Raw genomic sequence first — 13,026 nt, forward strand, 5'->3', positions numbered from 1 at the left:
ATGGTTTGTTAGAATGATTAGGTTGAAAACTTTTGTTTTGGGAACTCCTTGACGTAGATGGCTAGGGACATAATATATAGATATGGAATCTATACCTTTCCAAGAGGAATAGATAATGGTTCTCTTAAGTGTTGGCTTTTGGAACTGAAAGGTTATTGAGCTCAAATTCATAAATCAGTTTATGAATTAACCTTCACTAGTAAAGTTAATGGTACTTAAGGAAACATTGATATAATTAAAGAGGTTGAACGATAATTAATTCCTACTTCAATTATAAACTATTAATAGATGATTGAATTGTATCTAGTGATTAAATCGATGGACACTTTTTATATTTAAAAGTACTCAATAAATAAATGTCTATAAGTACAAGAGTGCAGTCTCATATTTTTAGTGGAATAATATTGAGATTACTAAATTAAGGTTATTATATTAAAATGTTTTAATTAATAATCAAAATTTATTGGAACTTGAAATTATAGGTCCTCAAAATGGCTCTATTAGCACTATTCAAGGTAAGAGTTGAAATTGGGAAGATTCAGGAAAAATGCATATTTGGAAGAAATTTGTTTTTCAAGGTCAAATATGTAATTAAGACAAATTAATTAATTAATATTAATTTTTGAAATTATTAAATTAACTAATATATTTTTTTGAATTTTTTTTTAAATAAAATGGTATTTTCGAAAATAGCATTTAAATAAATAAGATAATTAATTTTGAATTAATTACTTTTTTTATTTAAATAATGTGAAAATATATTTCTGATAATTCAAATTGGATTTGAGTTTAAAATGATATTTATTCATTAATGAATATGATAAGATAAGTTATCAGGTTGAGATATTTTTGAATAAATAATAATTAAAAGAAAATGGTTAGAACACATCCTTGAAATCAAGGATGTGTTACATGCCAACTACAGTGCATGCACTATAGTTGGCATGTAACAAGGTTCAAAAATGGGTCTTGGATATTTGATTTATTTATTTAATTATTTAATAATTGATTTATAATTTAAAATTTAAATTTTAATTAATTCTTTTATAAATCTATTAGATAGAAATTGTTTCAGAATAATAATACACTTAATAGAGAAAATATTCTAGAGAGAAAATTCTAAGCTTTTCAGAAAGAGAATAATATATCGTATTATTTTTCTCTATCCCTGAAAACTATCTCAGACCTAATATTCCAAGATCTCACGAGTTGAGAAAATCTTGTGAATTAGAAAATTTTCCACCATTATTCTACGTGCCCACACACATCTTGAGGTGTAGAGATACATCTTGGAAGATCTTGGTCTGACTACTCAAAAGGCTGCTTTGGATTGGATGTTCGTTGGAGTTACTAAAAGATAGCAAGGATCCTTGATTGTTCTACAATTGGTAAATCTTTATCTTTTTCTTTCTATTTGATTAATGTTTTGCATATTAATGGATCCATTATTTAAATATGGTTTAAATAATTTATTTTTTGAAATCTCTAGGCCCACCACCCTGTGCTTTCCACTGCGCACATGGTATACTAGTTACCAACAATTAGTATCAGAGCAGTCATTAATATCTGCATACATTAATTGTTGTGTGGGTAAAATATGCATTCTTATATTATTGTGATATGTGATGAATGGATGGATGTTTATTTTAATGAATGTTTGTTCTTAAGAGTCGTTAATTATATGGTGTTTTGAGTTTATGAATTTTTCTTAATTTTTTCTAGATCTACAAAATTGTAAGCTATATGAGGCATATGGTTTTCTATAATTTTATTTTCTACATTTAAAATTATTTACAAAAAGATGTAATCCCGAGCCCCTAGCCTCAAGACTATCTAGACCCTATCGACACTTGCTGCCTAGCGCATAGGCGCCTCTGCACCACGCGCATCAGGCGCTCCTGTGCCCGATCCTTTAGCTGCGCCCCTGTGCACTGGGCTCCCCGTGCCCCTGCCGCACACCTGTCATGGCAACTTGGTGTGTAGGTGGATCTTGAGCCTCCCGCACCAAGTCGACCCCCTTGTTGCAAATTCCCACCACTGGGCTCCTTACCTGAGCCCTAGGGTGTTTGGTGGTTTCCTTGAATTTGTGGGTTTGGCCTAAATTATTAGTTGGAATGTTAAAAATCTAATTAAATTTTGAATTAAGTGGCCCATGTTCAAAATGGACCTAAATGACCTATCGGGCTTTAATTAGCCAAGTTCAATATTTTTAAAAGATTGTTTAAAAATTATTGAAGTCATTTATAATTCAAATTTGGGCTTGATGGCATAAAAATAATAGAAGGCCCAAAAGATGCAGATGGGGATTCTACATGAAACCTTGGTCTTATTTTTATTTTATTTTGTAATTTATTGCAATTGTTGTAATTTTTTCTAGAAATACCCAAAACACTTGTGTTCGCATTTATTTATTTATTGTATTTATTTATTTAAATGTTTGAATGTATTAAATGTGTTTAATAACATTATCATGCATTATAACATGTCATACATAATACCCACACAATATCTAATTAAAGCATGCATCTCATATTGAGTAGAAACATGTTTTGATTAGGAATGTCCTATTTGATTATATGCATTTAATGAATCATATAATTGATCTAGACTAATCTGGAACAAAGCAGAAAATTGATTTTAAGTGTTAATTTCAAGACATATTTATAATTAAATTTTATTAGATAGGCTAATGATATTCTTAATAATTAGAGCATTTATTAACTAGATAGTTTAAGAGCCTATTTAGTAGTTTGATTAAATCTTACTTAATGATCAAATGCTTAATGAGATTAGTAATTAATAGTATATCATTTGGTAAATTAATTCGATTAATTTAATTAATTAAAAAGAATAGCATGTTTTGGGAAAATACATATTCTAAAATAGTGAGTGGGAGTAGGAGTCATAACAATACCTTCTATGGTCTCTATTATTAGTTAACACTGATGTTTCATGGAATGGGCCTCGAGGCGCCTTTGTTTGCATCCCCCTAAGGAAGATTTATAACTGTGTTATTATTCAAGGTTAAATTCTTTATAAGAATAGGATTGAATGATGTATTTCAAGTTTGACTGGCCCTAAGGCACACTCTTGAGTTGAGTCATTAATCTAAAATAATGGGTTACGATCACAAAGGTTAACTAGGCTTTCGAGCGGACTAGTTAATCTTGACCAAACTAGCAGTTGTTCGTAAGTCAAAAGAGAAAATAGTTGATTTTATGTTTTTACTTATGGATTTGAGAATTGTCTCAAAATTAATTTGGGATTAGTCTGACCTACCCTAAGGCTAGTCCATTAATTTTCAAATTAATTTATTGCGAAAAATATGTGTTATTTAAATTTGTTGCACTCATGCATCATACTTACTATTCCAAAAACACTACAAGAAAAAATGCTTTTAATAACATCGAAAATGTGTTATCAAAACATACGATAACACTTTCTGATGTGTTAAGACAGACTATGTTATCGTAGGTCAGGGTACTTTACATAACACTTTATCAGTGTTATACAGATGTATTATTGTACTGTCAACGATAACACAATTTCTGTGTTATTTTAATATATAGATAAGTGTTTAATTATGTTATTTATAGTCGATTATATAACATTTTTTTTGTGTTATACTACACTGTAGTATAACACTTTTTTTGTGTTATACTACACTTTAGTATAACACATTTTTTGTGTTATGCTATACTTTAGGATAACACTTTTTTTGTGTTATACTACACTTTAGTATAACACATTTTTTGTGTTATACTACACTTTAGTATAACACATGTGTTATATTAGCTTAGAGAAACATAATCTTTTTTTACTTACACAAAACTAGGAAAACAAATATGAAAGTTGAAGCCAAATAAGGTAACAAAAATAGATTTTTATTAATTACTCAAATGTAATTACAATATTTAGTCTACTAGTCTAGGCTTAAGAAATCATATTACAACACAATTTATGCCCAATTCAAATTTCTTTATCACTAAATACAAAACAAGAAATGTATACAAAAATTAGTGAAATACATTCTTCCATTCTAAAGGCCTCAACTACAAATGTTGTCAAGAATTGCTCCAAAGAAATCATCTCAATATACCTGCACATTGTTAAAAAAAAGTCCTTTTATTATTAAGAACATAAGACTTAAGCTAGTTTCCACCTGTAAGCATATAAAGTTTAAATAAGCAACTCAACTCAACTCAACTCAAGCAAGCATCTCTTTTATCATACATAGAATAAGCATAACATATCAGTGGAAATAAAAGTTTATATATACCTGAGGAAGAAAAGCTTTTCTAATGCCAAAATTTGTATCAACATCCAGACGACCTCCAATACCTACTGGGATAGCTTGTCTATATCTACATCCCCCAGTGGTTGTAACACCCTGACATACATAAACTAAACACAAATTAGAGTAGCTTTTAACTGAGATTGTATGATATACATGTTATGGCAATGTTACCAAAAGAAAACTTAAATTACCTCTAACTTAAACTCTGATCTGATCTGTTAAGCTTTAAGAGGTAGAGCAGAGCAAAGAAATCATCCGTATCAACATCTGTATCAAAGAGAATCCGACGAGACTTAGGCCGAGGAGCGCATTTTGCAGTGTGCAAATTAGCTGCAAATCCTAAAAGGAGTAGAACAAAAATAACCCAGAAGTTTTTTTTCAACACCATTTTCACTGTGATCATTTACACCCCAGAAAAGTATGCAGTCCTCACCAAACTTGATGAAAGCTATCAAATTCTGCTTGAGAAAAGGTTTTTATTTAAGCCATGGAACAAATAAACAAAGTTTCAAACCAATAAACATTACAATACAATACTTTGAATCCGATTCAATACATATAGGAAATTCTAGAATGTGCTCATAGAATCAAGCATACAAAACAGAGAACTTGTGCTAGTAACAGGAAAATAAAACGCAGCCAATTTATACAAAAAGAAAGCACTTTAAAAAAAAATTGACATGTCCTCCATAAGAAATCAAAAACATTTTACAAGTCCTCTAAAGCAAACCACAGAGACATACCTATATAAGTATGAATTCAGTAGCTTATAACAGATAGAAAATCTACAATTATATCCAAATATATATGTATGAATGCAGTAGCTTATAACATAGGATCTAAAATTATGTATATATATCTATGTATGGATACGGCTAAACAATAATCTGGCAGCCATGGAGATGAACCATAACAGTACAACCTGGCATCATAAAGATTACTAAAGGCTCACTGCTAGTTATGAAATGGAATAAAGTAAATGGATTGTATGTGTTAGATGGGTAAATTGTATCTATTGCTGAAGCTGGTGCTATTAAAGTTCAAGAAAATGAGATGCAACTATGGCACCAAAGGATGGGTCATATAAGTGAACAAGGCTTGAGGGAACTACACAACCAGAGAATTATAGACAAGATAAAATAAAATAACAAAATAAAGACAAACAAAGCAATAACAAATTAAGACAAAGCTTTTACTAACAGACTTTTGGATTATCAACACTAATACAATCTAATCTAAAGGAAAATTTTGTTAATTTAAGAGATGAACTCTATCTCTAAACAGAGAGATACACCACAAATTGTAAGAAACCTATCATAACTTAAAAAAACTTTCAAAAAGATCACTCATGCAACTAAGAAGTTTATGCTCAGTCTAATATAAATTAAAATACTAAATAAGAGGAACACCTCATGTAGTTAATGACCATTAAACAAATAAGCTCCAAAGCTTTTTCAGAAGTTCAATAATGGTATCGTGAATCAATATGCTTTGATTTACAACAAAAATGAATTTAATACCTATAACCGCTCTGTGAATATTGGGCTAACAATTCAGATAAAGCAGGATGACTTTTAAGCTGCAAATGGAATTAAAAAAAACAGAGATATTATGCTACCTAAAATTTATGAAAAACTGAAAGAAAGCGAACAAGTTCCAGTTAAGATTTTAGTTAAAATGAGCCCTCAAAGAGCTTAATATATAAGTTTATACCCAAAAGTAGAAGTTAATATGTTAGATACTGATACAAGGCAGTACTTATAAACTAGAGCAACTGGATCCAAGGCTTTTTTACTTGCCTGAGAAACAAAAATAGGGCAGTACTCATATATTTCAGTTGAGGAAACAAAACTAAGTAGACTAGCAAAAACAGAGGACAAATATCATCATCAGGCCAAAAAAAAAGTTCATAATCTAAGAAGCAAAGATGGGCCAAAATAGATATCGACAAAATCAAATCCAATGTAAACAAGAATGCACTGCAAACAGGTTCAAGTTACTTGATACAAAAGCATCAAAGGCATTGTCAAGTAGTGTTCAAAAACATGCATTATAAAACAGATTAATAATAAAGGTAATCTTTAAATAATTCTTCCTCTAATCTATTAACAGGTGATCAAGCAAATAAAGCATTATAAAACAGAGAATAACAAACTTAGATATTCAAAAGCCCTCAGATCTCATAAGCTAATATGGTCATTAACAGTGTACATGAGAATTTTCATTATAAGCCTTAAGAGCACTCACAATAGATTCTGTAAAATAGACTTTTTCTGGTGAAAAAGTAGAGAAAGAGAGAGAGAGCAATATATATGTATGTATGTATGTATAGAGAGAGAGAGAAGGCTTATAATGCAAAACCATGAAACTGCTTCTGAAAATTAGATTTTCCATCACAGGGCAAATAAGCATGCAAAGAAAGTGAAAACTAACAACAACAAAAAAAAAGACAATATCTTCATATTATTACATAAGGCAATAAAATATATATTTTGTAGCTGTAAAAAGAGACCATTTTAATATATAAATGCCTTCAGAGATTAATGCTAGAAATTTCATGAACATTGAAAATTCATTAAGAACCAATCACATCTTCAAGGTTTAAACACCACCACTTCAACCATCACCTTTGGCATTCACCACCACCAACAGCAAACACAGATCATCACCACCACATCCAACATGAGAAAATAGTAACAAATAAATAAATAAAATAAAATAATGGATCATGGTGAGTACCAAAGATGGTGAGAGCAGAAAAGATGGAGGCTCAAAATGAAATCAATGCACATATCAATACAAAAATAAAAGTTTTCATCATCAGGCACAAAGTAATCTAGAAACAAACTAAAGAACCGTGGAAAAAAAAAGGAAAGTAATCATCAGGCCAAGGCATTGTTTCCAACATTGAGTTTTTCCATCACAGGGCAAAGGATACTACCATTTGTAAAACCCACTAACATTAAAAAGGAAAATACAGTAAAATCTACTTTATAGCTTACAAATAAAAAATCAAAGAGGAATTATCACCTTTTCTAATGCTATTCTTCTTACTATGCTTTATGTCTTCCCTTTCTTTTATTATGCAAAAAACATAGACCAGCTGAAAAAAATAATTTGAAAACAATACTTTTGTGTAAAGTTTCAAGAGAAACATGTACATAAAGGTAAGCAAAATGAGACAACTTCTTTGCTCAATGGAATTCAGAAAAGCAGATAGAATCAAACTTAGTGACTGAATTAATAGAATCAATTCTCATTAAAGAAGTAATGATACAAAAGAGTATATATACAGAAAAGACAAAAACAAATTACACCAACTATTAAAGCAGAAACTACATAAATAGGTAAACAAAAATAACAAATAAGAGCCTACCTTTTAACTGATGTAACAACATCTCCAGATGCACTGTGTTCTGGATCTAAGACCCCGCTTACCCAACTAGTAAATGCATCAAGAAAAAAAAAAGCAAAAACAACTTCTAGATAGCCATAAGTTATCCACCACCCAGTAAAATCCCCATCCTAAGAGAAACCAGTAAAATCCAGTAATAAAAAAGATAGAAGCAACTAGCATGAGTATCACATAAACAACCAAGTAAAGTGAACATCAAACTAAACTAAACCAAAGACAGCAATAAGCAAAGGCATTTGACATATAAAAGTACTGAAATTAAAAAGCTCCATTCAGAAAGTATCGATTTTTAAAGCTACTTACTGGGTTACGAGGATGCTCTGTTTCTGTTTTGTTTCAGAAAGCTTCTTTCTTCTAACATCATCAAGTTTCTCAAGTGACCGCTCCAAGGGTCTCATACCAACCAACTAAATAAAATGGGCAAAGAAGAAATAAATCCATACCATCAATAATCAAAATTTAGAATTAAGCAGCAAAAGCACAAAATTGATAAATAAATAAAACGATACCTTAGCTATCGCTGCCAAAGCTGAAAAGGCTGCATCCCTCACATCTGGAGTCCCATCATTGAGGCACTGTGAAAAAGTAAGAAACGATAATATAGATAAGAGAGTCCATGAAACACCATGAACAGGATAATCCATGGTCAAAAATAGGTTGCACCATTATTTTTTTTATTTCCCTTTGTCTTCTAGATTACAAATTAGAAAGTAAGAGCACCAAACCATGAATTAGTGCTCTAAACTCATCAAAACCAGTACTGAAGCTGTCTTCCAAAATAAATGGGAATAAGCAATGTTTAGCACATTTTACTCAACTGATTGTTCAAAAATATGAAATATATTACAACTACAAACATAAATGCACTTACCTCCATAAGGATAGGCACATAGTCCTTGTGCACCTTTAAAATAACAACCTTGTTACTTGTTTCAATACAGAATGTTACCCAGTTAAGAGTTGATGACCGTACAAGAGGAACTTTATTTTTTACAGCTGTCTTAATATCTGCAATAGACAACATCCATTACAGTTTGGGCAAAATCAAAATTACCACCTATCAAAGTGATTACAAACACTTAAATGCAAAGAATTTATGTCATCTAATCTCTAATAAAAAAAAAAACTTAAACCAAAAACATAGTAAGGAATCCTATGACAATACTATATTCTAAATTAAAGAACTATTGCGTAGGATAAAGATATACTTGCCTTCCACAATGTCAGCTAGACTTAAGCACCCAACTGTATGCATTGCCTGAAGACTTTGATTTAGTGCCTCAGTAGAGGCAGGTTTTTTCTCTTTCAATTTTTCCTTTATAAAAGAGAGAGAGAGATAAATCAAAGGAGTTAGATAATTGCAATAAACCAATATCCCTTCTCCAATCTTTATTAAATTATTTCTAAGAAAAATCTGAGATAAACCAGATCAAAATATATATTAAAAGTAAAATTGAATAAAAAAATCACTTTATATACAAATCAAAGCTACGATCAACATCATTTGAACTTCTAAAAAAGAATCTACTCGTATGACTAAGTGCACTTTTATTAATAAGAAAAATGAATGTACAAGTCAAAATCCAAAAAAAAAAAAATACCACCATGCTCAGTTGTAAGTAACTGGCAAAAAGTAAATGAACACTTGAACAGCTTGGTTACATTCAAACAATCTGTTTCCAGAGGTAGAGGAATCTCCAAAGGTGTCATTATTATGTGAATCCACCAATACATCCTCATCATAACCACTGTCATCAACTATCTTACCACGATAGACAGAAGAGAATCTTGTCTCCTCATCAATATCTAAATTGCCACTGAGTTGAAAGCCTCTTTCCTGCGTTGCATTTAAAAAAATCAACATCCAAAACTAGAAAACTTCGAAGGTAAAAAAAAAAGTATTTATAGGTTCAAAATACCATCAACAAAGCCTCACCTCTGCTAAATGAGGATCACGAGTGTCCTCACCCTCAATTTCTCTTGCAATTCTTTGAGCTTCCTTTTCCAACTCTCGAGTCTTAGGACCTCTCTCAAGCTTTGTGGTGTAAAGTTCCTCATCAAATGTGCTTTTAACTCCAAACAATGCTTCATTTGCTGTAAACTGGTCCCATCCCCTAAAAGGAAAAGCACACTAGTAATTACTTAGGAAAGCAAAAAAAAAAAAAAAATCTAAAGAAGCATCAGTGCTCTAAAGACTTATCACAAATTAGCTTTAAATTTAAAAGAAAATGACAATTACCAATCGAACCACAAAGTTGTTCAAATGGCACCCTACTTGAAAGAAAAAAATCATTTGCAACATTGAAATAGCAGTATATCACCAATAAATATGAGAAAAAGTAGATGTTAGAACAACCTATTCCAATGGCCATAAAAAATATTCTCTAATTCAGGGCATTGCGGATCATCTTCGTCAGGGACCCATGGCTCAAGTTCTCTCTCCAACTCAACATGGCGAGATTGCGATATGACAGAATCTATCATAAGTTCTTGTTGTTTTTCACACTGAGCCTCATCTAAAAACCCCTCACTTGTAACAGAAACATCCTGTCAAAGTTGAATTACCACTGCATCAGCATACTCTATCCAATTATGTAATATCTAATGTATCTACCTATTAAGCTATTGCCCGTAAACATTTCTATTTCAATATTCAAAATAATTGTGAAGATTTTCTAAAGTAACATCTTGATAAGATCTCCACCCTTTTTTCACTTTTGAAACCAAAAATTTTACCAAGCAAGGCATTAGTGTAATATAGTAGCAATAGTTTTGTTATTAGTTATAGTAATAACAAAACAATAACATAACTCAAACAAAAACCATAAGCAGTGGAACTTATTAAAATATATGCAACAAATTGAAATCAGAAATAAGAACAGAACATAAATATTGCAAAACCTTTGCTATAACTTGCACAAGTTCTTTAGAAGGTATAATCAATGTCTTTGCGGGAGGCTTGCTAACTGACTCCACGGGAGACTTTTGTCCTCGAGAGCTACCATATTTTGTCAAGCGAGCCATCTTCAATATAATTCCTGAATGTAACAAACAGGTGAATGTGATAAAGCTCATCTAAAATACAGGATTAGAACTGTCAGCTGACTAAAGTAATACTAAACGCCAGAAAAAATGCAAAATACTCAATGAAGACTAAGATATTAAAGATTGGATCTTTAATAAATAAAAAAGGTTGAAACCTGTAAAACATAAGCTCTTCAACAAAAATAGAAAAAGTGAAACCTACCAAAATCTTTTTCGTTTGCTGCATGAAATATTCCAGAATATATGGATCCATTTTTCACATGGACATCCACATGCTGACCAACAAAACAAGTAGTTATATATACTAAGCGATCATGCGAAGGACTCTCATGGCCACCAGTTTTGCTCCCTGTCATAGAATTTAGACTCTTTAACAATGGAAAATAAATCCTAACAAGAAACAACAGAAATTCAAGCGAATTTCACCAGTAGATGTTAATCTGTTATTGGAATTTGACTTCCCACTCTGTGACCTGTTCTCCAGCCTGGTCCCCACATCTCTTTCGCCTCTACGACGGCCAAATCCATTCACAGATGATCTGGAATGGACAGCCGGTTGCATATTCATCCTTCACAGAACCCTTTAACCTATGACAAAGAACTTGGCATCTGTTTAAGCCACTCTATTGCATTAACATACATTGAATGAATGATCAATGTTATAAAAACCATGTTCAGATTATGCTAATAAACCAAGGTGAAAGTAAACACTGCAATTCTTATCCAGAGATCATTTTTATTACAAAAATCTATTGACTTGTGTTCCTTCAGCATATAACATAGTGCAAAGAAAGCACAAAAAGTGTTGGCCAAAATTGGAATAGCAATAACAATTTTCAAGATATGCCACTGCCAAAATATCTCAAAATAATGTCCTGATCCAGATAACCATATTTAATAATGTTGAAATTTTGAGAAGATTATAACATTAATCAAATCAAAGTCTCACCTTACCCACTAAAGCTCCTGTAGTCCCAATGAACCTACCCAAACAGAACGAATGAGGAATCAAGCCAAATGCACAGTATAATTTCAAAAATAAGAAAGATCATATTATTCTAAGCATCTGTTTAAGTGCCCATGAATTGAAGTTTTATCACTTGCATTATCGTCAAGGCTCTAATATTGATTGAATTCGTCCTATAACTGTCAATGATATCAAATCAATGACAGAAATAAATTAGCCAATCACCAAGCCCATTTAAAACAAATACTACATTTTCTTTATTATTTGTCTTTGAACCTACATATTAACACATGATCAATTGATGTAAGGTCAACTTAACACCAATTTACAACCCCAAATTAAGTTAATAACTACATAAGTTTAACAGAAATATTTGTTCAGAAAAACACCATACCTTTTAAGGCATCTCCTGTCTCATTTCCATAGAAAATGCCACTGATACAACACCTTCTAAAGATCATCTTATTTTTTGTTAGAGTACCAGTTTTGTCAGTCAAAATGTACTCAACCTGGCCCAAGTCCTCGCTGATTGCTGTACTGCCACATATTATATAAACCTCATATGCAAATATTCAAAAGGGGGGGGGGGGGGGGAAGCATTGACAATTACTACAATACCAATTACACTCACTTTGTTGCATGGGCTGGAGTAATAGTCTCATGGTCAATCATTTTATCATCCCAATCAATAAACTTTGCATACAAGCTCTTCACAAGGTCAAGGGACACCTGCCAAAGATATAACAGTTTACACTAGAGACTATCAACCGCTTTCAAACAGAGAAATTCTAACTTTTGTTAACAAAAGCATTGTTGTGTCTTTTATTCATATAATGATTTATGTACCACAGTTTCTCACACACTTTTATACAGAAGGATACCTTAATTGATATGGGGATCATGATTGAACAAAGTAGCTCAAAACGAAGTGGAATGACCAACAGTTCATACCATGGACCTTCGTCGGGATACTCAACATACCATTGCTACAAATTACATTTATCTAATATTTAGCCTATGTGCTTATAGTATATATACAGAGAGGAGGGGCGGACGGAGAAAGAAACCAATTTGCAGATTATTGAGGGACACTCTAAGAGAAAAATTTGTATTATATGTAAGGAAAATTGGACTGAAGAAAATTACATAGAAAAAATCAAACCACGCTTCAAAATTCACATCCATCTCAATTCGCTATGACCAGTTAATTCAGTCCAAGACACAAAGAAAGAAGAGAGCTGACAGAACCTGTTGGAGGAGTCCCTTCCTGCGCCGTTGCTAGTCAGAGAGAGCGAGTCGAGA

General features: G+C 31.6%; 2 protein-coding genes and 1 long non-coding RNA gene across 3 annotated transcripts; all 3 read right to left on the bottom strand.

The window, feature by feature from the left end:
• Positions 1 to 7,620: 7,620 nt before the first annotated feature.
• LOC133805969 (protein MOR1-like) lies at positions 7,621 to 8,765 on the bottom strand. The gene is made up of 5 exons (XM_062244113.1): positions 8,584 to 8,765; positions 8,222 to 8,287; positions 8,024 to 8,119; positions 7,736 to 7,822; positions 7,621 to 7,632 (listed from the first exon to the last, which is right to left on the bottom strand). The coding sequence occupies exons 1-5, from the start codon at positions 8,734 to 8,736 to the stop codon at positions 7,621 to 7,623; spliced, it is 414 nt and encodes a 137-aa protein (XP_062100097.1). The 5' UTR covers positions 8,737 to 8,765.
• Positions 8,766 to 9,321: 556 nt separating this feature from the next.
• On the bottom strand, positions 9,322 to 11,481 carry LOC133805970 (polyadenylate-binding protein-interacting protein 3-like). Its single transcript, XM_062244114.1, has 6 exons — positions 11,184 to 11,481; positions 10,960 to 11,106; positions 10,614 to 10,750; positions 10,069 to 10,259; positions 9,649 to 9,826; positions 9,322 to 9,549 (listed from the first exon to the last, which is right to left on the bottom strand). Exons 1-6 carry the CDS (start codon positions 11,323 to 11,325, stop codon positions 9,322 to 9,324), a joined length of 1,023 nt encoding a protein of 340 aa, XP_062100098.1. The 5' UTR covers positions 11,326 to 11,481.
• Positions 11,482 to 12,173: 692 nt separating this feature from the next.
• On the bottom strand, positions 12,174 to 12,706 carry LOC133805318 (uncharacterized). Its single transcript, XR_009878918.1, has 3 exons — positions 12,606 to 12,706; positions 12,356 to 12,453; positions 12,174 to 12,261 (listed from the first exon to the last, which is right to left on the bottom strand). It is a non-coding gene; the product is annotated as an uncharacterized LOC133805318 (long non-coding RNA).
• Positions 12,707 to 13,026: the final 320 nt, after the last annotated feature.

The sequence above is a fragment of the Humulus lupulus genome, chromosome X (assembly GCF_963169125.1).
Source record: "Humulus lupulus chromosome X, drHumLupu1.1, whole genome shotgun sequence".
Classification (NCBI taxonomy): domain Eukaryota; kingdom Viridiplantae; phylum Streptophyta; class Magnoliopsida; order Rosales; family Cannabaceae; genus Humulus; species Humulus lupulus.

Coding starts and splice junctions, on each gene's coding strand:
- LOC133805969 (XM_062244113.1), bottom strand. CDS start 8,736: ATGTTGTCTATTGCAGATATTAAGACAGCTGTAAAAAATAAAGTTCCT. Junction 8,120..8,221: donor CTTTGGCAGCGATAGCTAAG/GTATCGTTTTAT, acceptor CATTTTATTTAG/TTGGTTGGTATGAGACCCTT. Junction 7,823..8,023: donor AACAGAAACAGAGCATCCTC/GTAACCCAGTAA, acceptor GGTTTCTCTTAG/GATGGGGATTTTACTGGGTG.
- LOC133805970 (XM_062244114.1), bottom strand. CDS start 11,325: ATGAATATGCAACCGGCTGTCCATTCCAGATCATCTGTGAATGGATTT. Junction 9,827..10,068: donor TTTTATGGCCATTGGAATAG/GTTGTTCTAACA, acceptor TTTTCCTTTTAG/GGGATGGGACCAGTTTACAG. Junction 9,550..9,648: donor GTGATCCTCATTTAGCAGAG/GTGAGGCTTTGT, acceptor AATGCAACGCAG/GAAAGAGGCTTTCAACTCAG.